Source organism: Mobula birostris, chromosome 1 (genome assembly GCF_030028105.1).
Source record: "Mobula birostris isolate sMobBir1 chromosome 1, sMobBir1.hap1, whole genome shotgun sequence".
NCBI classification, from domain to species: Eukaryota; Metazoa; Chordata; class Chondrichthyes; order Myliobatiformes; family Myliobatidae; genus Mobula; species Mobula birostris.
This window is the reverse complement of record NC_092370.1, coordinates 43079065-43102453: the sequence shown is the minus strand read 5'-3', so window position 1 is coordinate 43102453 and position 23389 is coordinate 43079065. Positions and strand designations below refer to the sequence as shown.

Genomic DNA, 23389 nt, shown 5'->3' with positions numbered 1-23389 from the left:
AAGAAAAGACAGCTTTATTAGGTACATTACCTCAGAGGCACCCATGAGGTAATTTTATCCAAATTACAGATGCTAAACTCAAATGAGCGAATATGCATAGAACACCCTAAAGGTTAACTTGCATGTAGAGTCGGTGGTGAGGAAGGCAAATGCAATGTTAGCATTCATTTCAAGAGGTCTAGAATACAAGAGCAGGAATGTGATGCTGAGGCTTTATAAGGCACTAGTGAGACCTCACCTTGAATATTGTGAACAGTTTTGAGCTTCTCATCTAAGAAAAGATGTGTTGGCATTGGAGAGAGTTCAGAGGAGGTTCACAAGGATTATTCTGGGAATGAAAGGGTTATCAAATGAGGAATGTTTGATAGCTCTGGGTCTGTACTTGCTGAAATTTAGAATGATGAGGGGAGACCTCATTGAAGCCTTTCAAATGTTGAAAGGCTTAGACAGAGTAGATGTGGAAAGGACGTTTCCCATGGTGGGGGAGTTTCGGACAAGAGGGCACAGCCTCAGGATAGTGGGGCATCCATTTAAAATAAAGATATGGAGAAATTTCTTTAGTCAGAGGGTGGTGAATTTGTGGAATTTTTATTATGTCAGGCAGCTGTGGAGGCCAGGTCGTTAGGTGTATTTAAGGCAGAGCTTGATAGTCTTTGATTGAACAAGGCATCAGAGGTTATGGGGAGTGGGGCTAAGGAAGGGAAAAAAGTATCAGCCATGATTAAATGGCAGAGCAGACTCAATTGTCCAAATAGCCTAACTGTGCTCCTATAAGGAGAATTCTCCTCTTATAGTATTATACCAGAAGTTTGTTCCAGAGTTTGCATATAAATTACAGACCCACGTAAACATATTTTGATGTCATTAACAGAAAATATTAATATTTATACAGCTCCTGTGGGTTTGCAAACTAGAAAGTTGAGGCCTGCTTCTGCATTAAGAGAGAGACCACAACCTTATCTGATGTATTGCCAATGAGGCATTCATTATTTTCCCCAAGTACATCTCCATCAAGTTGTTTTCTTAATGTTAACTCTACCCTTTTACTCCAACTTCCCCCACCTCAAAGTTTACATTCCAAACCTCCTCTCTCCAAAATTCCAATTATTCCTCCAATTAAACCTCTGACTCCTTATTACAGCCAATCCTTACAACAGACTCGGGTATTTTTTCCCCAAAGAATTCATCCTGGTTTATCATCCTTAGTGACCAACCACCAATCTATTCTTCAACTACATCCCATTTCTCCGTATAGCCTAAATCTCTCCCCACTCCACACTCAATCCCTGTCAAACACTCTCCCAAGGTTATGGATGCATCACGTTCATGCTCTATTTCTGGAACAGCAGAACTATCAGAGAAAATACCATTGTGTGCAATCTGTGCAAGATCTTTTCTTAAGCCTTGAGCGCAATAGCAATTCCCCTAACCAAAACCTTCCACAAAACAGACGTACGACTCGAAAAACACACTTATAACTCTTTTTTAGGACAACTTAGAATTTCTAACTGACTAACTTTTGCATGTTTATCCCAAGTTTACTTACACTATGCCCACTAAAAGTAAAATATTTATAAAGAATTTTAAATTTGAACTGAATACACTAAAAGCTGCTCACAGAGAAGAAACTTCTGTTTTTTTTCAGGTCATAAAGTGACCTAGAAACAAAGCTCTGAATCTATCATTGCAAAGTTAATTCTCTATATTCATCAGTAATAGAGTTAAAAATAGTGTGTTAATTGAGTGCATTAAAATCCAAATATGACAAAAGAAGACCATGCAATTAATTATAGATTTTAAAATTTAAATTACACACCACTTTCCTCGTTAAGTATACAAAAATTTATAAAAGCCTGAACAAATTATCTTCTAGGTTGACATGTCCTACTTGAGTCGATGTGGTTCTTTTTTGGTGACACACCATAAAGAGAATTCTTGTGGGATAACTCAATATGGATCATAAACTAGGTGAATTATTTTTGTTCAACTTGCAGCATACTGAAATGATTCCTTATCTGACCTTGTCACAATTAATCATCAGCTAATTACAAGTGGTGGGTGAAGCTATCCTGGACCTATTACACTTGATCCTCCTTCAGGGGCATTACATTTTCTAAACCATTTGTTTCCCGAAGAGGTATTGAATTAAAAGCTCTTTGTGTTGCTAAAGTGGACATAAAAGAAATCATTTTTTTAAGAATAGGGAAACAAGAGTTCTGGCTAATAGTTATCCAATAATTAACAGCAAGTAGCATAAATGATGTTATCACAATGTAGTTTTTAGGGAATATACACAAATTGATTGCCATTTTTGCCAAAGTAATATCAATCACTCTTCATGCTTCGGTATATCTTGGGAAAGTATAACTGAGTAGCTGAATGAATAAAATTAAATCCCGTGTAGATTTTGGTTTGATGAGAAACTACTCTATTCTCACAAGATTGCTGTTATTAATGGCAGTAATTCTGCATTGGATCAACTGGAAAATTCCCGAAGGTATGGAATAAGGCTATGGCTTCTCAAAGTCTTCACTAAAATTAAGATATACAGAACATGTTAGAACATTAAAAAAGACAACTAAATGATGGACTGACTCAGGTAGAATACGGAAAACTGCTTCAGACATTGCACTTGTCATAGTGACATTATTTACAAAAGTTATCAAGACGTGTATATACTATGTAAGGTTGAGTACTCCAGGCTCATGACCAGAATTTGTAGCGCATGTATCACTAAGTGTCATAGAATAATACCAAGAATGTATTTGGATAAATAAGTACACCAGTCCAAATGTTGGCATTTTGGATTGCACTGAAAGATTGTGCTGCTTTGCAAAAATACTAGATAATTAATCTAGATCTGTACAATTAAGGGAAGATGCACATTTCTTAAAGTGTTGACAGGTATATTTTTAAATAGTGATTTCACAAGAGGGTGGGCTATAGTACAGGCAACTACAAAATATTACAATGGTGGAAGGGGGATTTGCACAAACTGTTCATATTGCCTTTTTCAGTTATGTGAAGCTGGACCATCAGCACATGCTTCAAGAAACACAAGTTGAAATTAATTTTGTGCTTATTTATTTTCTTCCTTGGACAAACTCAAATCTCAAATTTTATTCCACTGTGTATCTCAAATTTACTCAAATAGCCCTAGCACAAGCATTTGCTGGATGAGAAAGGTCAAAGTCCTATAACTCATTCATTCTTAATTAGCTGAAATCAAGACAGAATGGAAGAATAACAGAAATTGCTGAATATTTTCAAAAGTTCAAGCAACATCTTTCACCCTTACCTGAAAGAAATAAAATTACTTTAACATTGTTTTGCTCTCCACAGATGTTAATTGATGGATTATCTGCACTTTGTTTGAAAATCTATTTGTAGACTTTGTATAGTTTGATTTTGTGACAGAATAATAATCTTGGTTTCGATAGCCAGAATAGATTGTTTTGTATATTACAGTTATTATCTTAGAAGCCTCATGAAAATAGTTCCTTTCCCCAAACTTCACCACCCACTAAATACTTTTCATCTGTAAAATTGGCAATTATGCAAAGCAGGACATTCCTCTATCATTCACTATACCTAGCATATTATTTTATTTACAGTATATACATTATGTCAATATTCATCATTTCTTCCATGAGCATAATGACAGCCCAAATATTTATACAGGGTCTAGAACTTCTTTGTCCAGCAAGATACTGGATAGTCTTTGGTGGCTACAACATGCATGTCCTTCTGCATGTTGGAGTATGCCAGTCTGTAGCATTTGGTCAAAAACAAGTCCTTTTACTCGAAGGCCACCAAGGTTTGGACAGAACATAGTGCCTCTCCCAGCTGGAATCAATGGTTTCCTCAGTACATACCCAACAGAGCTCCATATTGAGAAGCAGCTCAGGATGAAAATCAAAGATAGTTAGATCCTTTTCTAGATGTTGTTAAAAAGCACACTTTAGAAGGACAATGGTGCAATCCACTCTGCAGCAATGTTGAGGACAACATGCACGAAGATGGGGAATCAGCTTGTATATGAAGAATCTAATGAGAACACCTGCCACTGGTCAAGTGATCTGTGCTTATTTGAAAGTTCTGGTGATGAGACATTCTGCTTTGATAGTCTGATCAAGGAAGCACCTTTTCTCAGACGCCATTAGGAACATTCCGTGTCGACATGGCATTACAAAGAAGGCATGACAGCTTTCTTAGAGGTTTGCACAGATTCAGCATGACATCTAAACTTCTGTAGATGCACAATGCAGAATATCCTGACTGATTGCATCACAACCCGGTACGGAAACACCAATGCCCAAGAACAGAAAAGGCAGTAAAAAGTGGAGGGTGTCCAACACAGGAAAAGCTTTCCCCACCACAGCACATCCACAAAGAGCACTACCTCAAGAGAGCCGTAGGATCCTGTCCCTCCACCAGGTTCAGTAACAGTTCTACCAACAGACTCCTGAAACAGCATGGATAATTTAGACTATAAGATATAGGAGCAAAATTAAGGCATTCAGGCCATTGGATCTACTCTGCCATGCAACCATGCCTTATTTATTATTCCTCCAACCCTCATTCTCCAGCCTTATCCCCATAACTTTTGATGCCCTTTCTAATCAAGAATCTAGTAGCCTCCACTTTAAATATACCCAATGACTTGGTCCCCACTGTGGCAATCAGTTCCAAAGATTCATTATCCTCTGACTAAAGAAATTCATCTTCATCTCTGTTCTGAAGGGACATCCCTCTATTCTGAGGTTGTACCCTTTGGTCCTAGACTCCCCCAATATGGGAATCATCCTCTCCACATCCACTCTATCTAATCTTTCAATTTTGATAGCTTTTAAAGAGATCACCCCTCATTCTTCTAAACTCCAGTGAGTATAGGCCCTGAGCCATCAAACACTCCTCCGATGTTAACCCTTTCATTTCCAGGATCATTCTTGTGAACCTCTTTATACCCTCTCCAATACCAGCTCATCCTTTCTTAGATGAGGAGTACAAAATCCCTCACAATACTCCGTGCAATCTGCAATCTGACTAATGCCCTAAAGCCTCAGCAATACACCTTTCCTTTTATATTCTAGTCCTCTGGAAATGAATGCTAACATTGCATTTGCCTTCCTCACCACCAACTCAACCTGCAAGTTAACCTTTAGGGAACCCTGCATGATGATTCCCACATCCCTTTGTACCTCAGATTTCTGAATTTTCTCCCCATTTAGAAAATAGTCTACACTTTTATTCCTTCTACCGAAGTGCATGACCATATACTTCCCTACAATATATTCCATCAGCCACCTCTTTGTCCATCTTCCTAAACTGTCCAAGTCCATCTGCAGACTGCTTCCTCGACATTACCTACTCCTCCACTTATCTTCGTTCCTCTGCAAACTTGGCTATAAAGCTCTCAATTTCATCATCCAAATCATTGACATATAATGTGAAAAGAAGCCATCACAACACTGATCTCTGCGGAACATCACCAGTCACAAGCAGCCAACCAGAAAACTCCACTCTTTGCTTCCTGCCAGTCAGCCAGTCTTTGATCCATGCTAGTATCTTTCCTGTGATACCATGAGGTCTTATCTAGCTTAGAAGACTCATGTGCAGCACTTTGTCAAAGGCCTTCTGAAAATTCAAATAAACAACATCAATTTCACTCACCTCAACAACAAACTGACTCCACAACCTATGAATTCTCAGGGACTCTACAAACCATGTTCTCAGTATTATTTATTTATTATTAGTAGTCCCTTTTTGTATTTGTACTGTTTGTGGTCTTCTGCACATTGGTTGGTTGTCAGTCTTTGTGTAGAACTTAGAATAGTACAGCACAGTACAGGCCCTTCAGCCCACAATGTTGTGCCGACCCTCAAACCCTGCTTCCCATATAAGCCCCCACCTTAGATTCCTCCATATACCTGTCTAGCAGTCTCTTAAACTTCACTAGTGTATCTGCCTCCACCACTAACTCAGGCAGTGCATTCCACGCACCAACCACTCTCTGAGTAAAAAACCTTCCTCTAATATCCCCCTTGAACTTCCCACCACTTACCATAAGCCATGTCCTCTTGTATTGAGCAGTGGTGCCTTGGGGAAGAGGCGCTGGCTATCCACTCTATCTATTGCTCTTATTATCTTGTACACCTCTATCATGTCTCCTCTCCAAAGAGTAAAGCCCTAGCTCACCTAATCTCTGATCATAATGCATACATTCTAAACCAGGCAGCATCCTGGTAAATCTCCTCTGTACCCTTTCCAATGCTTCCACATCCTTCCTATAGTGAGGTGACCAGAACTGGACACAGTACTCCAAGTGTGGCCTAACCAGAGTTTTATAGAGCTGCATCATTACATCGCGACTCTTAAACTCTATCCCTCGACTTATGAAAGCTAACACCCCATAAGCTTTCTTAACTACCCTATCCACCTGTGAGGCAACTTTCAGGGATCTGTGTACATGTACCCTGAGATCCCTCTGCTCCTCCACACCACGAAGTATCCTGCCATTTACTTTGTACTCTGCCTTGGAGTTTGTCCTTCCAAAGTGTACCACCTCACACTTCTCTGGGTTGAACTCCATCTGCCACTTCTCAGCCCACTTCTGCATCCTATCAATGTCTCTCTGCAATCTTTGACAATCCTCTACACTATCTACAACACCACCAACCTTTGTGTCGTCTGCAAACTTGCCAACCCACCCTTCTACCCCCACATCCAGGTCATTAATAAAAATCACTAAAAGTAGAGGTCCCAGAACAGATCCTTGTGGGACACCACTAGTCACAATCCTCCAATCTGAATGTACTCCCTCCACCACCACCCTCTGCCTTCTGCAGGCAAGCCAATTCTGAATCCACCTGGCCAAACTTCCCTAGATCCCATGCCTTCTAACTTTCTGAATAAGCCTACTGTGTGGAACCTTGTCAAATGCCTTACTAAAACCATATAGATCACATCCACTGCACTACCCTCATCTATATGCCTGGTCACCTCCTCAAAGAACTCTATCAGGCTTGTTAGACACGATCTGCCCTTCACAAAGCCACGCTGACTGTCCCTGATCAGACCATGATTCTCTGAATGCCTATAGATCCTATCTCTGAATGCCTATAGATCCTATCTCTAAGAATCTTTTCCAACAGCTTTCCCACCACTGACGTAAGGCTCACTGGTCTATAATTACCCAGACTATCCCTACTACCTTTTTTGAACAAGGGGACAACATTCGCCTCCCTCCAATCCTCCGGTACCATTCCCGTGGACAACGAGGACATAAGGATCCTAGCCAGAGGCTTAGCAATCTCTTCTCTCGCCTCGTGGAGCAGCCTGGGGAATATTCCGTTAGGCCCCGGGGACTTATCTCTCCTAATGTATTTTACCAACTCCAACACCTCCTTTCCCTTAATATCTATATGCTCCAGAACATCAACCTCACTCATATTGTCCTCACCATCATCAAGTTCCCTCTCATTGGTGAATACCGAAGAGAAGTATTCATTGAGGACCTCGCTCACTTCCACAGCCTCCAGGCACATCTTCCCATCTTTATCTCTAATCAGTCCTACCTTCACTCCTGTCATCCTTTTTTTCTTCACATAATTGAAGAATGCCTTGGGGTTTTCCTTTACCCTACTCGCCAAGGCCTTTTCATGCCCCCTTCTTGCTCTTCTCAGTCCCTTCTTAAGCTCCTTTCTTGCTTCCCTATATTCCTCAATAGACCCATCTGATCCTTGCTTCCTAAACCTCATGTATGCTGCCTTCTTCCACCTGACTAGATTTTCCACCTCACTTGTCACCCATTGTTCCTTCACCCTACCATTCTTTATCTTCCTCACTGGGACAAATTTATCCCTTACATCCCGCAAGAGATCTCTAAACATCGACCACATGTCCATAGTACATTTCCCTGCAAAAACATCATCCCAATACACACCCACAAGTTCTAGCCTTATAGCTTCATAATTTGCCTTTCCCCAATTAAAAATTTTCCTGTCCTCTTTGATTCTATCCTTTTCCATGATAATTATAAAGGCCAGGGAGCAGTGGTCACTGTCCCCCAGATGCTCACCCACTGAGAGATCTGTGACCTGACCCGGTTCATTACCTAGTACTAGATCTAGTGTGGCATTCCCCCTGGTCGGCCTGTCCACATACTGTGACAGGAATCCATCCTGGACACACTTAACAAACTCTGCCCCATCTAAACCCTTGGAACTAATCAGGTGCCAATCAATATTAGGGAAGTTAAAGTCACCCATGATAACAACCCTGTTATTTTTGCACCTTTCCAAAATCTGCCTCCCAATCTGCTCCTCTGTATCTCTGCTGCTACCAGGGGGCCTATAGAATACCCCCAGTAGAGTAACTGCTCCCTTCCTGTTCCTGACTTCCACCCATATTGACACAAAAGAGGATCCTGCTACATTACCCACCCTTTCTGTAGCTGTAATAGTATCCCTGACCAGTAATGCCACCCTCCTCCCCTTTTTTCGCCCTCTCTATCCCTTTTAAAGCACTGAAATCCAGGAATATTGAGAATCCATTCCTGCCCTGGTGCCAGCCAAGTCTCTGTAATGGCCACTACATCATAATTCCATGTATGTATCTAAGCTCTCAGTTCATCACCTTGGTTCCTGATGCTTCTTGCATTGAGGTACACACATTTCAGCCCTTCTACCTTACTGTCTTTACACCGTTTATTCTGCTTTTCATTGATTCTATTGTATTTCTTTGTTCTGCTGTGAATGCCTGCAAGAAAATGAATCTCGGGGTAGTATATGATGACATATATGTACTTTGATAATAAATTTACTTTGTGCTCTGATTTTTGTTGTCAAATATGTTCTTGTTCAGGTAGATCTCTATGAGGCTCAAGTGGAATGTACAGTATATATAAATGGAATATTTCATGGCACCTAAGCCAGCTCCATCATTTTCAACACTGGACAAGTTGCACTTGTTTGAGGTGCGATGTTTATGAACACAGCATCTACATGCAGCCACACATATAGATGGCATGAGAAAGAGGGTTCCTCCTTGCCTGGAAATATATGCATCAGATCCCTGTGGACATGATCCACTTTGGATCCAAAGGTAAAGTTGAACTCAGCTCAGGTGACTGCTGCAACACAGGAGTAGGATATGAAGTAAACCAGCGCCATTTATAGCAACAGCTAGAATACCATGCACATGTCAACCAGATTCCTTCCCACAATCAAAAAGGAATGACATTCCAACATCCCCAGTGTTTAATCAACACTCAACACAGTTCTTGCAGCATACCCTGATTCTTCCAAACCATATTCCCAACATCTTCAGGTAATCAATGTGAGTAGTGAAGGGAACAAAGGATTAGTCATACCAGCTACAAAAGGACATGATCTCTCCTTTGGTGCAATTGACTCTGATTGATAAGGCCTATTCAAATTGGTTGCAAATGTTCATCAGTCTGCAGACTGATCATGGGTCTAAGCAAAAGACAGCTATATCATTTATCTATAGAAAGACTCACGCTGCTGAGAGAGAGCAGCTCTACTGCTCATGACCCTTCTGATGGATTTTGCAAAAGGCTCAATACTATACACAAACAAGCCAGAGGAGAGGGGCAGTCTTGCTCAACAACAGATTTTTCCAGGAAATTCCATTTCTCACCTGCTAACTTAAAATCTGTTACTGATGTCCATTAATAGCACTTACATCCAATTCAATGATATCCATTCCCAAATTCCACTTTGATGCATCATCTGTGCAACTGTGTGTTGGACTTGTTAACCAACAAACCTCAGATAGTCAAGATGCACAACCACTCCTCCCTTCCCATCATCCTAATCGCGGGTGCCCCATAGGACTGCGTACTGAGCATCTGGCTGTATACTCTGCTCAAACAGTACTAGCCTACCCACCACAAAGGACATTTATACAGAACAGTGCTGGGAAAGGGCCAGTAACTTCATGAAGGATCCTATCATCCTGTTCATGGACTGTTGGTCCCACTTCCATCAGAGAGAAGGCTACACAACATCCATGCCAGGATCGGCAGACACAAAAACGGTTACTTTCCCCAAACAGTAAGGCTACTAACCCACCCTCCACATTCCCAACCACCACTACTTTATCATTTCCAGACAGTCACCTTATGTACAGACACTCCTGTGCCTAGGTCACTTTATGGACATGTAATCAATGTTACCGTATGTATTTACAGTATCTTTCTTGTGGTGTTATTATTGTGTTCTTTATCTTATTGTATTTTTTGTAGTGTATTCAATCCAGTGCAAAAAAAATTTTGTCTCCTTTATACACGCATACTGGAAATGACAGTAAACAACCTTGAAATTTGAATCCTGAAGCTACTTGTGAGATTTGCAGTCAAAAGCCAAGTCCAAGCCAATTATGCAAGAATATATATGACGACTAGAGAGCAATGCATTATATATTTGAGATGAGATGCATCCTATAATGAGTTGGAGTTTATTGCTAAGGGGGGGGGAGTGAAGTATATTGAATATTTCGGAAATATTTGAGTAACGTTGTAAATACATTGTTTGATTAAACATTCTTTTTTAACATAATTAATTAAGAAGTACATGAATGGTATATGTCATTATGCCATCACGTCATATGTGAACACCTCACTAAAAAGAAAGTTTAAAATACTAAATAGACAAGTGTCCCTGCTCCAGTGCTTTTCCTTCAATTAGTTTCTGGAGTTACAAAATGTAACAAAGATCCTGTCAAAGTTTCAACCCCAGGAAGATAAAATTAAACAAAGGAACAAAAGAAGACATGCACAAATTAATTCAAGGCATCTTGGCTTTAAAAATCGAAGTTATGGTCCAGGATGAGTCAAGCAAGCATGCGCCAAGGTTTCAGTCTTATTTTTCAGTCATTGTTGCTAAGGTAGAACACTGGGCATTGGCACGAGTGTGAAGTAGTGAAGAAGTTGACATCACTGACAAATAATAGGAAGAAAAATTCTAGCTTTCATAGATCGAACTGTGGAGTCATACAGCACAGAAACAGACATTTCAACCCATAGGTCCATTGCCATCATTAAACACCCATCTCCGCTAATCCTTTTTTTTTCACACTCCCACCATTCCTAGCAATACCCCCTGATTTTACTAGTCAACCACACAGTAGGAGCAATTTACAGTGGCTAATTAACTGATAACCTGCAGATTACAAATGCAGGAGGAAACAGGAGCACCCAGAAAAAAATGCATGCAATCACAGAGAGAACATGCAAATTCCTCACAGACAACATCCAGGATCAGTAATGAACCAGGTCAGTGAAGTGGTGAGGCAGCTACTCAACTGTCTGCACACCTGGGTATCACTGCACAAGCAATGCAGTTTAATTACTCTCTCCAGAGTTTAGATTAATCTAGTTGAGGACAGTTCATTATATTTACCACATTATATCTGTTGGTTGGACCTTGTGCATCTAGCATCTGTGGTCATGGATCCAGTACAACTTCAGCTTTATTACTTTTATTTTCTTCAATTTATTGCATTAAAAACTGGTGTTAATAGTGAAGTAACAGGCGCACTTAAATTGTTTCTGAATTCTACAACCCAATGTTAAAGAAGAATATTACCAAATGAAATATAACTCAACAAACTTAATCAATAAAGGGAATTCATAAGTAACAGAAAATTAACACTTTCTCATTGTAAGCATGAATTGAAGAAATCAACATTTCAAATCTTCCAATTTCAGTAACAGCATCCAAGGTCAATGATGAACCAGGTCGCTGGGCTTCATGCAAATTAGCAAGTTATCGCAATCTATTTTATGTATTTTGATATAGTTTCTATAATTTCTTTTCTATCCAAACAAAAAAGCATTCCTTCGCAACACACACAAAATGCTGGAGGAACTCAGCAGGTCAGGCAGCGCCTATGGAAATGAATAAACAGCAGATATTTCGGGCAGAGACCTTCTCTTCAACGGGATTCAGTGAGACCCTCTCTCACTGCTCCCCCTCTATGATCTCTGCTGCCCTCCAACTCTTCAACCTTGTACTCACTCAGACTCACCACCAGAGATCCTCCTTCCCCTCCCCCGAGGTTTTTACTCTGGCGTCTTCCTCCTTCCTCAGGAAGGGTCTCGGCCCGTAACATCGACTGTTTATTCATTTCCATCCACGCTGCCTAACCTGCTGAGTTTCTCCAGCATTTTGTGTGTGCTGCTTCGGATTTCCAGCATCTGCAGAATTTCTCATATTTAAGATATTCCTTATCCAGTCTGTATCTTTCAATGTATGGATGCCCTGGCTACAAATTATCTGATTCCAAGTTTCCTTTAGAAATTCTTAATATTTACAGAACGTAGAGCAAGCAGTTACAGGCCTTTTGACTCATGATGTTTTATCAACTTTTTAAACTACTCCAAGACCAATTTAACGCTTGCCCCCATATAGCCTATTTATTTTTTTCATCCATGTGCCTATCTAAGTGTATCTTAAAAGTTCCTAATGTACCAATCTCTACCATTACCCACGGCAAAGCATTTCTTGCACCCACCACTCTCTGTAAAAAAACATATCTATGACGTCCTTACTATACTTTCCTCCAAACACTTTAAAACTATGCCCTATTGTTTTAGCCATTTCCGCTCTGGGAAAAGGGGGTTTGCTGTCCACTTAGTCTCTGCTTATTATCATCTTGTCCACCTCTATCAAGTTACTGTACCCCTCATCCTCCTTTGCTGCAAAGAGAAAAGCCCTAATTACTCAAACTTTCCTCAAAAGACCTGCTTACAATCCAGTCATAATCCTGGTAAATCTCCTCCGCACCTTCTCTAAAGTTTCCACATCCTTCCTATAATGAGGCATCCAGAATTGAACACAATATTCCAGAGTGGTTTTATTTAGCTCCAAGATAACCTCACGGCTCTTGAACTCAGTCCCCCCAACTAACGAAGGCCAACACACCATACACCTTCTTAACCACCCTGTCAAGTAGCGCCACAATTTTGAGGGATCTATGGACTTGGACCAAGATTACCCTGTTCCTCCACAATGCTAAGAATCCTGCATCCTGTACTCTGCCTTTAAGTTCAACCTTCCAAACTGCCTTGCTTCATCCTTTTCCAGATTGAAAATCCAGTAAGGCCTCCTTACCAACAGAGAGACCCGACGTAAATTGGGACCACCCTTTGATTGATCACCATCGCTCCACCCGCCACAAAAGGTGGAAGCTCTCAGTGGCCACCCATCTTAATTCCACTTGCCATTCCCATTCCAACATGGCACTCCATGGCCCCATCTATTGCTAGAGGAGCAACATCTCATATTCTGTCTGGATAACCTCCAACCTGATGCCATGAACATCAATTTTTCCAATAATTTCTCCTCTTTCTCTCTTTTTCCATTCTCCATTCTGGCTCCTCTATACCCGTTCTCTTCTCGCCTGCCTATCGCTTCCCTCGGGTGCCCCTCTCTTTCTCTTTTACCTATGATCCACTCTCCTCTCCTATCAGATTATTTTTTTCCCAGCCGTTTATCTGTTCTACCTCTCACCTCCCAGCTTCTCATTTCATCCCCTGTCCCCACCCACCCACCTCCCCCCTTACCAGCCAGCTTGTACTTCTTTCCTCCCCGCATCTATACTAGCTTCTTCACCCTTCTTTTCCAGTCGTGATGAGGGGTCATGGCCTGAAACATCAACTGTTTATTCCCCTCCATAGATGTTACCTGAGTTACTTCAACATTTTGTGTGTGTTGCTCTGGATTTGCAGCATCTGCAGAATCTTTGTATTTTTAACTCCAGCTGCCACTTCTCAGCCCAACTCTGCATCCTATCAATGTCCCATTGTAACCTCTACACTATCCACAACACCATCAAACTTCATGTCATCTGCAAACTTACTAATTCAGCCTTCCACTTTCTGAAAGTCACTTATGAAAATCACAAAGAGCAGAAGTCCTAGAATTGATCCCTGCAAACCACCACCGATCACTGACCTCCAAGTTAAATACGGTCCATCTACAACCACCTTCTACTTCCTATGGGCAAACCAGTTCTGAATCCACATAGCCATGTTTCCTTTGATCCCATGTCTCCTTATTTTCTGCATGAGCTTACCATGGGGAACCATATCAAGTACCTTACTAAAATCTAAATACACCCCATCCATTGTTCTACCTTCAATTTGTTTTGTCACTTCCTTGAAGAATTCAATCAGACTCATGAGGCACAAACCCATGCTGATTAGCCCTAATCAGACTAAGCTTCTCCAAATGCTTGGAATTCTTCCCTCTAAGAATCTTCTCAAATAATTTGCCCACCACTGATATAAGACTCACTAGTATATAATTCCCAAGATTATCCATATTCCATTTCTTGAACAAAGGAATGACATTTTCCACCCTCCAAGCTTCAGCTACTATGCCATTGCCAATAAGAATGCAAAGATCATTACCAAAAGCATAATCTTATGCACCAAGGACTTCTCATGCCCCCTCTTAGCTCTCCTAAGTCCCTTCTTCAGCTCCTTCATGGCTAACTTGTAACTCTCAAGGGAACTGTCTGATCCTTACTTCCTAAACCTTAAATATGCTTCTTTCTTCCTTTTCACTAGATGTTCTACATCTCTTGGCAACCATCTTTTACCTGCCTCAATGGGACAAACCCATCCATAATCCCCTGCAAATGCTCCCAAAACAACCTCCACATATGGGTTATGGATTTTTACGAGTACAACGGTTCCCAATTTATGCTCCCCATTTCGTGCCTAATAGCATCATAATTCGCCCTCCTCAATTCAATACCTTCTCATACCATCTGCTTCTATCCCTGTCCAAGTCTATGGTAAATGTTAGGAAGCTGCGGTCGGTGTCTCTGAAACATTCATCCAACAAGGGATCCGTCAACTGACAAGTTCATAGCTAGTATTGTACGAGATTCAGTATGGCCTTGCCTGTAGTAGACCTGGACACATATTGTTTCAGAAGCCTTCCTGAAATGACAATGGCACAGGAAGAGGAAGAGGTATTTAAGATGCCCTTAGCCACGTGTGAGGACTGGAATGTAGCTAATATTATTCCTTTGTTCAAGAAAGGCTCGAAAAATAAACTGGGAAATTATAGGCTGGTGAGCTTGAAGTCAGTAGTTGGTAAATTATTGGAAGGTATTCTAAAGGACTGGATATGTAAGTTAGACAGGGTATGGTTAGGGATAGCCAACATGGATTTTTGCATGATAGGTCATGTTTAACCAAGCTTATAGAGTTTTTTGAGGAAGATACCAAGAAAGTTGATGAAGGAAAGGCTGTAGACGTTGTCAACATGGATTTTAGCACAGCCTTTGACAAAATTCTGCATTGGAGGCTGCTCAAGAAAGTTTAGTTGCTTGACATTCAGGATGAGGTAGTAAACTGGATTCAATATTGGCTTCACAGAAGAAACCAGAGAGTGGGTGTAGATGGTGGCCTCTCTGGCTGGAGACCTGTTACTATTTCCTTGAAAGTGGCATAACAGCTAGATAGTGGACAGGTAGAATGAGAGCTCTTGGCACATTGGCCTTCATAAATTAACGTACTGAATATAGTACAGGATTAGGGGTGTTGTGTTGAAGCTGTATAAGAGACTGGTGAGGCCTACTTTGAAATACAACATCCAGTTCTGGTCACCTAAAATGATAAATAAGATTGAAAGGGTACAGAGAAAATTCCCAATGATGTTGCTGTTGCCGAAACATGAGGACCTGAGTGATAAGGAAAAGTTAAATAAGGACTTTATTCTTCTGAGCGTTGGAAATTTGATTGGGAGATTTGATAGAAGTGTAACTAAGTTATGAGGGGCATAGATAGAGTTAATGCAAGCAGGTGTTTTCCCCTGAGGTTGAGAGAGACTAGAACTACTGCCCCACCTTACTTACCTCCCTCCTTGTAACTTTTGAAACATCTAAACCCTGGAACAACCAGCATTCATTCCTGCTCTTGTAATAGACAAGCATCAGTCATGGCCACAACACCATAGTTCTGTGTATTAATCCATATTCTTAAGTTCGTCACCCTTGTTCCTGATACATCTTATATTTCAACCCATTCAACTGACTGTATTTATGACTATCCTTCCTCACCACCTGTCTACAGACTGTATCTACCTTTACACCAACTGCTCTATCATTCTGGTTCCCATCCCCTTGCCAACCCAACCTAAATCGTCCCCACCAGCTCTAGCAAATCTGTCCACAGAATATGGCCAGGGATAAGCCATTCCTTTTGAACAAGCCATACCTTCCCCAGAAGAGATGCCAATGATCAACAAATCTGAAAAGCTGCCCCCTGTACCAATTCATCAGCCACACATTCATCTGCCATATTATCCTATTCTTACCCTCACCAGTATGTAGCACAGGTAGCAATCTGGGCAGTCAAATGCAATAACCACACTTGAGGTCCTGATTCTCGGATTTCCACCTATTCATTCTTTAGAACCTCATCCCTTTTCCTACATATGTCATTGGTATCAATATGTACCACAATTGCTCCTCATCCTCCCTGCTTAAGAATGCTGTGGACCCAATCTGAGACATCCTTGACCCTAGCACCTGGGAGGTATATTCACATCCAGCAGTCTCTTTCACATCCACAGAAATTCCTGCCTATTCCCCTAACTATTGAATCTTGAATCACTCCCACTCTCCTCTTCAAATTATTGTGTATGATTATTTATCAATTATGGGTCAATGACAGCATGCTAACCAGCATCAGATTTTGAGTCATTTCCTGCTTGAAAAAAGCAGGAAGTTTTTTCAAAGAGAGTCTTTGCTTGGAGTACTGCGCAGACATAGTAGAAACATTCCCGCACAAGTCCGACAAAGAGCTTTAAAAACCCACTATCTAATAAAAGAGAGGTACCATCTAGCAGAGCGGTCATCGCGGGAGCGGTCATCATTGGAGTGGACTGAATCAGATTGGTAAGGCTTTGGCTCAATAGGGCTTCGGCGAGAACAAGCGGAGGCAAAGTGAATAAGTAAATTCTTATTTAACTACTGAGAGAATAGGGGGTATGTCTCCAGGGCCAGTGTCCTGTTCTGGGTGTCAGATGTGGGATTTCCGGGAGACTACCAGCCTCCCTGATGGACCAGGTGCTTCAAGATGCAGCTCCTTAGAGACCATGTTAGGGAACTGGAGCTGTAGCTCAATGACCTTCGGTTTGTTTGGGAAAGTGAAGCAGTGCCAGACAGGAGCTACACAGAGGTAGTCACCAAGGGTACAGGAGACAGATAAATGGGTGACTGTCAGGAGAGGGAAGGGAGAATGTCAGATAGTGGTGAGCAGACCTGTGGCTGTCCTCAACAATAAGTACTGTATTTTGAGTACTGTTGGGGGATGACCTACCTGGGGGAAGCAACAGCGGCCATGCCTCTGGCACTGAGTCTGGCCCTGTGGCTCAGAAGGGTAGGGAACTGAAGAGGATGGCAGCAGTAAAAGGGGAATCTATAGTTAGGGGGCAGACAGTTAATTCTGTGGGAGATATGGATGGTAGCTTGCCTCCCAGGTGCCAGGGTCTGTGAATTTCTGAACCACAATATCCTGAAAAGGGAGGGTGAGCAGCCAGAAGTTGTGGTACATATTGGTACCAATGGCATAGGTAGAAAAAGGAGGAAGCCCTGAAAACAGAATACAGTGAGTTACGAAGGAAGCTGAGAAGCAGAACCTCAAGGGTAGTAACCTCGGGATTGCTGCTTGTGTCACGCGAGTGAGGATAGAAATAGAAAGAGTGGCAGATAAATGCATGGCAAAAGAATTGGAGAAGGGTGCAGGGATTCAGATTTCTGGATAATTGGGACCGCTTCTGAGGCAGGTGTGACCTGTACACAAGGGATGGGTTGCACTTGAATCCAAGGGGGACCAATATTCTTGCAAGTAGGTTTACTAGAGTTGTTGGGAGTGGTTTAGACTAATAGAGCGGGAGGGGTGGGGTGGGAATCAGTATGATAGAGCTGAGGATGAGCCAGCAGGTTTACAAGTAGATGATGTGTGTAACATTAATGTAAGGAAGGACAAGCCAATGATTGGGTACAAATGCAGACAGAGCAAAGAGCTAAATTGTACTACAGAGGCAAAATTCAAAAGGGGGAAGAACGCAGGACTAAAGGTGCTGTTTTTAAATGTGCGTAGCATTCGGAATAAGGTAGAGATTGGTCAGTATGACGTTGTGAACATCACTGTGTGGTGGCTGAAAGGTGGCCATAGTTGGGAGTTTAACATCAAAGGATATATTTTGTATCAAGATGACAGGCAGGAGGGTATAGGTGATGGTGTGGCTCTGTTGATAAGAGATGGAACTACATCTTTAGAAGGAGGTGACCTAGGGTCAGAGAATGTTGAATCTTTGTGCTTAAGAAACTGCATGGGTAAAAAAGACCATTATGGTAATCACATACAGGCCTCCACATAGTAGCCAAGATGTGGGGTTGAGATTGAAATGGGTGCTGGAAAAGGCATATAATGTAATGTAAATTACAATTGTAATGGGGATTGGGAAAATTAGGTTGGTGTCCGATCACAAGAGAGGGAATTTGTTGATTGCCTATGAGATGGCTTTTAGAGCAGCTTGTGCTTGAGCCTACTCAGGGAAAGGCTAACTTAGATTGGATGTTGTGTAATAACCCAGATCTTATTAGGGAGCTTAACATAAACAAACCCTTAGGAGGCAGTGAACATAATATGATTGAATTCATACTGCAATTTTTGAGAGGGAGAAGCACAAGTCAGATGTATTAGTATCACAATGGAATAAAGGGAATTACAGAGGCATGAGAGAAGAGCTTGCCCAGGGGGACTGGAGGGGATGATGGCAGAACAGAAGTGGCTGAAGTTCCTAGGAATAGATCACAAGGATAGATATGTCCTACAGAAGAAGTTGTTCTCAAATGCCAGGGATAGGCAACTGTGGCTGACAAGGGAATTTAAAGACTGTATAAAAGCCAAGGAAAGGGCACACAAGGTAACAAAAGAGAGTGGGAAGTTGGATGACTGGGAAGCTTTTAAAATCCAACAAAAGGCAACTAAAAAAGCTTTAAGAAGGGAAAAGATGAAATATGAGGGCAAACTAGCCAATAATATAAAACAGGATATTAGAAGTTTTTTACCTTATATAGAGAGTAAAAGGGAGGTGAAAGTTGATATTGGGCCACTGGAAAATGATACTGGTGAGGTAGTAATGGGGGGACAAAGAAATGGCAGATGAACTCAATGGGTACTTTGCGCTAGGACACTAACAGTGTGCCAGAGGTCCGTGAGTTTAGGGGAGCAGGAGTGAGTACCATTGTTATTATAAAGGAAAAAATGCAAGGTTAACTGAAAGGTCTTAAGATGGATAAGTCATCTGCACCAGATGGACAACATCCCAGAGACCTGAGAGAGGATGCTGAAGAGATAACAGGTGCATTGGTCATGATTTTTCAAGAATCACTTGTTCCTGGCATGGTCCCAGAGGACTAGAAGATTACAAATGTCACTCCTCTCTTTAAGAAGGGAGGAAGGCAAAAGAAAGAAAACCACAGGCCCGTTGGCCTAACCTCAGTGGTTGGAAAAGTGTTGGAGTCGATTATTAAGGATGAGGTTTCAGGGTAATGGGAGACTAATGAGTCAAAGTCAACATGGTTTCTGTAAAGGGAAATCTTGCGTAATAAATCTGTTAGAGTTCTTCGAGTAAGAAACCAGCAGGGTGGACAAAGGAAAGGTAGTGGGTGTCACTTACTTGAATTTATAAGCAGTTGATAAGTTGCCACACATGAGGCTGCTTCACAAGATAAAACCCTATGGTGTTACAGGAAAGATACTGGCATGGATAGAGGAATGGCTGACAGGCAGGAGGTAGTAAGTGGGAATAAAAAGGGCCTTTTCTGATTGGCTGCCAGTGACTAGTGGTTTTCCTCAGGGGTCAGTACTGGGACAGCTGCTTTTCACATTGTTTGTCAATGATTTAGATAATGGAATTGATGGCTTTGTAGCAAAGTTTGCGGATGATACAAAGATAGATAGAGAGGTAGATGGTGAACACAGCAGGCCAGGCAGCATCTCTAGGAAGAGGTATAGTTGACGTTTTGGGCCGGGACCCTTCTCGTCTTTGCTGCCTGGCCTGCTGCGTTCACCAGCAACTTTTATGTGTGTTGCTTGAAATTCCAGCATCTGCAGATTTCCTCGTGTTGGAGAGGTAGGTAGTGCTGAGAAAGCAATGCGATTTCAGCATGACTTAGACAAAGTAGAAGAATGGGCAAAAAAGTGGCAGATGGAATACAGCATTGAGAAATGTATGATAATGCATTTTGGTAAAAAGAACAATAGTGCAGACTATTATCCAAATGGGGAGAAAATTCAAACATCAGAGGTGCAGAGGGACTTAGGAGTCCACATGCAAAGCTCCCAGAAGGTTAATTTACAGGTTGTGTCGTGGTGAAGAAGGCAAATGCAATGTTGGCATTTATTTCAAAGGGAATGGAATAGAAAAGCAAGGAGATAATGTCAAGTCTTTAGAAGACATTAGTCAGGCCACACTTGGAGTATTGTCAACAGTTTTAGGGCCCATATCTCAGAAAAGATGTATTGTCATTGGAGGGAGTCCAGAGGAGGTTTACGAGGATGATTTTGGGAATGAAGGGGTCAACATATGAGGAGTGTTTGGCAGCTTTGGGCCTGTACTCACTGGAATTTAGAAGTATGCGGGTGAGGGGATCTCATTGAAACCTACTAAATGCTGAAAGGACTAGATAGGGTGTATGTGGAGAGGATATTTCCAGTGGTAGGAGTATCCAGAACTAGAGGGAACAGCCTCAAAGTCGAGGGGAAACCTTTTAGAACAGAGGTAAGGAGGAAATTTTTTAGCCAGAGAGTGAATCTGTGGAATGCTCTGACACAAACTGCAGATAGAAGCCAAGTCCATGGTTACATTTAAAGTAGAAGTTGATAGTTTCCTGATTGGTCAGGGCATCAAAGGATATGGCAAGAAGGCAGGTGTATGGGGTTGAGTGGGATCCCAGATCAGCCATGATGGAATGGAGGAGCAGAGTCTATGGGCTGAATGACCCAAATCCATACCAACTCATTATTGCAACACAGAGAAAGAGCTGTACTGTCAGAGGTACTGATTTCAGCAAACCCACACTATCAACTATCTCTGGGCGATTATAAATAATTCCACAACACCATTTTGAAAAGGAACAAGGAGATTATCCCTACTATCCAAATTCTCAATCAAGATTTACCAAGAAAAATCAGAACTTTTTTTAAGCTTGTTGTAAGGTGGTAGCCAATCAATAATTTATATACTGCCATAATAACTTCATTACAGCAATGTGGCACTTTTGAAAAATGCTTTTAAATTTACTTAAAGGATGCAGACACAGTGCAGATAAGATGTTTTCCTGATAATTCCAGTTCTTGAGATCTCTTATGCTCTATACAGATCAATAGCAGACACCAACAGAATCAACAAACTCATTCGTAAGGCCAGTGATGTTATGGGGATGGAACTGGACTCTCTGACTGTGGTGTCTGAAAAGAGAATGCTGTCCAAGTTGCATGCCATCTTGGACAATGTCTCCAATCCACTACATAATGTACTGGGTGGGCACAGGAGTACATTCAGCCAGAGACTCATTCCACCAAGAAGCAACACAGAGCATCATAGGAAGTCATTCCTGCCTGTGGCCATCAAACTTTACAACTCCTCCCTTGGAGGGTCAGACACCCTGAGCCAATAGGCTGGTCCTGGACTTATTTCCTGGCATAATTTACATATTACTATTTAACTATTTATGGTTTTATTACTATTATTTATGGTGCAACTGTAATGAAAACCAATTTCCCCTGGGATCAATAAAATATGACTATGACTATAATAGTTCTGGACAGATATTAGAAAACCACACAACACACAGCAAGAACTATTAGGTCTGAAGGTTGCGAAAACTCACTGTGTTGTCAAATGAGCCCTGAAATTTGATATCTGGCAATGAAAATCTGAATGACTTATGGGTGCTACATCAGGGACACTTGCAACAGGGCATTTTTATAATAAAATTTTAACATTGTCCACTGACACCAACTTTCGAATAAACTATTCTAAATATAGCTAAATTTAGCACCTGCTCTGCGGCATAGTTATTTTTGTGCAAAAGTCAATTTTCTGTGGATTTGTAAAAAAAAAAGGGATTTCCAAATATCTCTGTGCTTCATTTGTGGCAAAGTAGTAGATGTTTTCATAACCTCACTACAAATAGCAAAAAAGCTAACGAGTCTACTGGGAACCACTTCTGAGCATCGATTCAATTAACATTGTAATTTACGAATAACAGTTCTAAGAGTAAAATATATTAGAAATATGAGTTAGTGCAAAAAAAGAAACATTCCATAATCTAACGTAAAAATTAAAATATATGAAATTTTACATACCTGATTTGGATTTCAGTAATATCCGAATGGTGTGACCATCATTAATTACTTCAGAATCACGACAGACCACATAATTTGGGGATAAACGTACGTCCAGTAGCGAAGGGTCATACTTTGCCTCCCTGGAGTTCAAATTTATAGGAGATTGATACACTCCATTAGCTGCAGGGAACAACAATCCCCATTCCACTCCTAAAATAGAATAGACGTAGATCCTTTCAAATATAATAAAATTAAAACCCTTACAATAACCATATACGCGCAGTTTTGCAGACTGAACGTAAAGCAAATTTGCTGTAATACTCGGAGACGGTTTATCTCTAGCACGTTATTATACCAATAAATAATTGGACCTCGCACAGTTTTGCACAGCACTAAAAATTAAGAAAGTAACCTAATCTCCTTAAATATAGTTCATTGAATCAATATAAAGGTAAATTAATTATTACATGCGGAGAGAAATAGACGTCCTGCGAAGGAAACAAATCCAAAACAAGAACTATTTTTTTTAAGAGTATGGAGGGTATAATTAGCGGACGATTTCGTGTAATGTCAGCTACCAAGCTTCCACTGGCACAGTTCAAATTTTTAAAAAGTTTTCAGAAGCTCACCTTCTTCATACCCCCAATCCAACCCTTCCTTATTCCTCTCAGGCTCAGCTTCCTCGATGAAAGTGCAATCGGCCATTTGGAACGCTGCCCGGATCTGCGCGGCTCCAGCTGCGAGGAGACCCGTCCCGATCGCGTGCACAAGCACCAGCCCCCACGCGCACCTTCGCCGGTCGTCGGGCGCGCGCAGGAAGCGATCCGCTCTCTACCTGCGCGCTTCGCTGCCGATTCCCAGCCCCACACCAGACGGACCTTCAAACTTCATTTTCAACAATAACAAAAAAAAAACACAATAAGCCACTTACCTAATATCGAAATCTGGAATCAGACTTCCACTTTGTAAACTACAAGTGTA

At 41.3% G+C, this 23389-nt stretch overlaps 1 protein-coding gene across 1 annotated transcript in view; it reads right to left on the bottom strand.

Moving 5' to 3' along the window:
• The window catches only part of ca8 (carbonic anhydrase VIII), a 77941-nt gene extending 54753 nt beyond the window's left edge, over positions 1-23188 (bottom strand). Inside the window, exons 1-2 of the mRNA XM_072256566.1 lie at positions 23038-23188; positions 22427-22618 (exon numbers count right to left, since the gene is read on the bottom strand). Coding sequence (XP_072112667.1) covers positions 22427-22618; positions 23038-23113 — 268 coding nt within the window. The 5' untranslated portion in view covers positions 23114-23188. The remainder of the gene's footprint in view (positions 1-22426; positions 22619-23037) is intronic.
• Between the last annotated feature and the right edge of the window lie 201 nt (positions 23189-23389).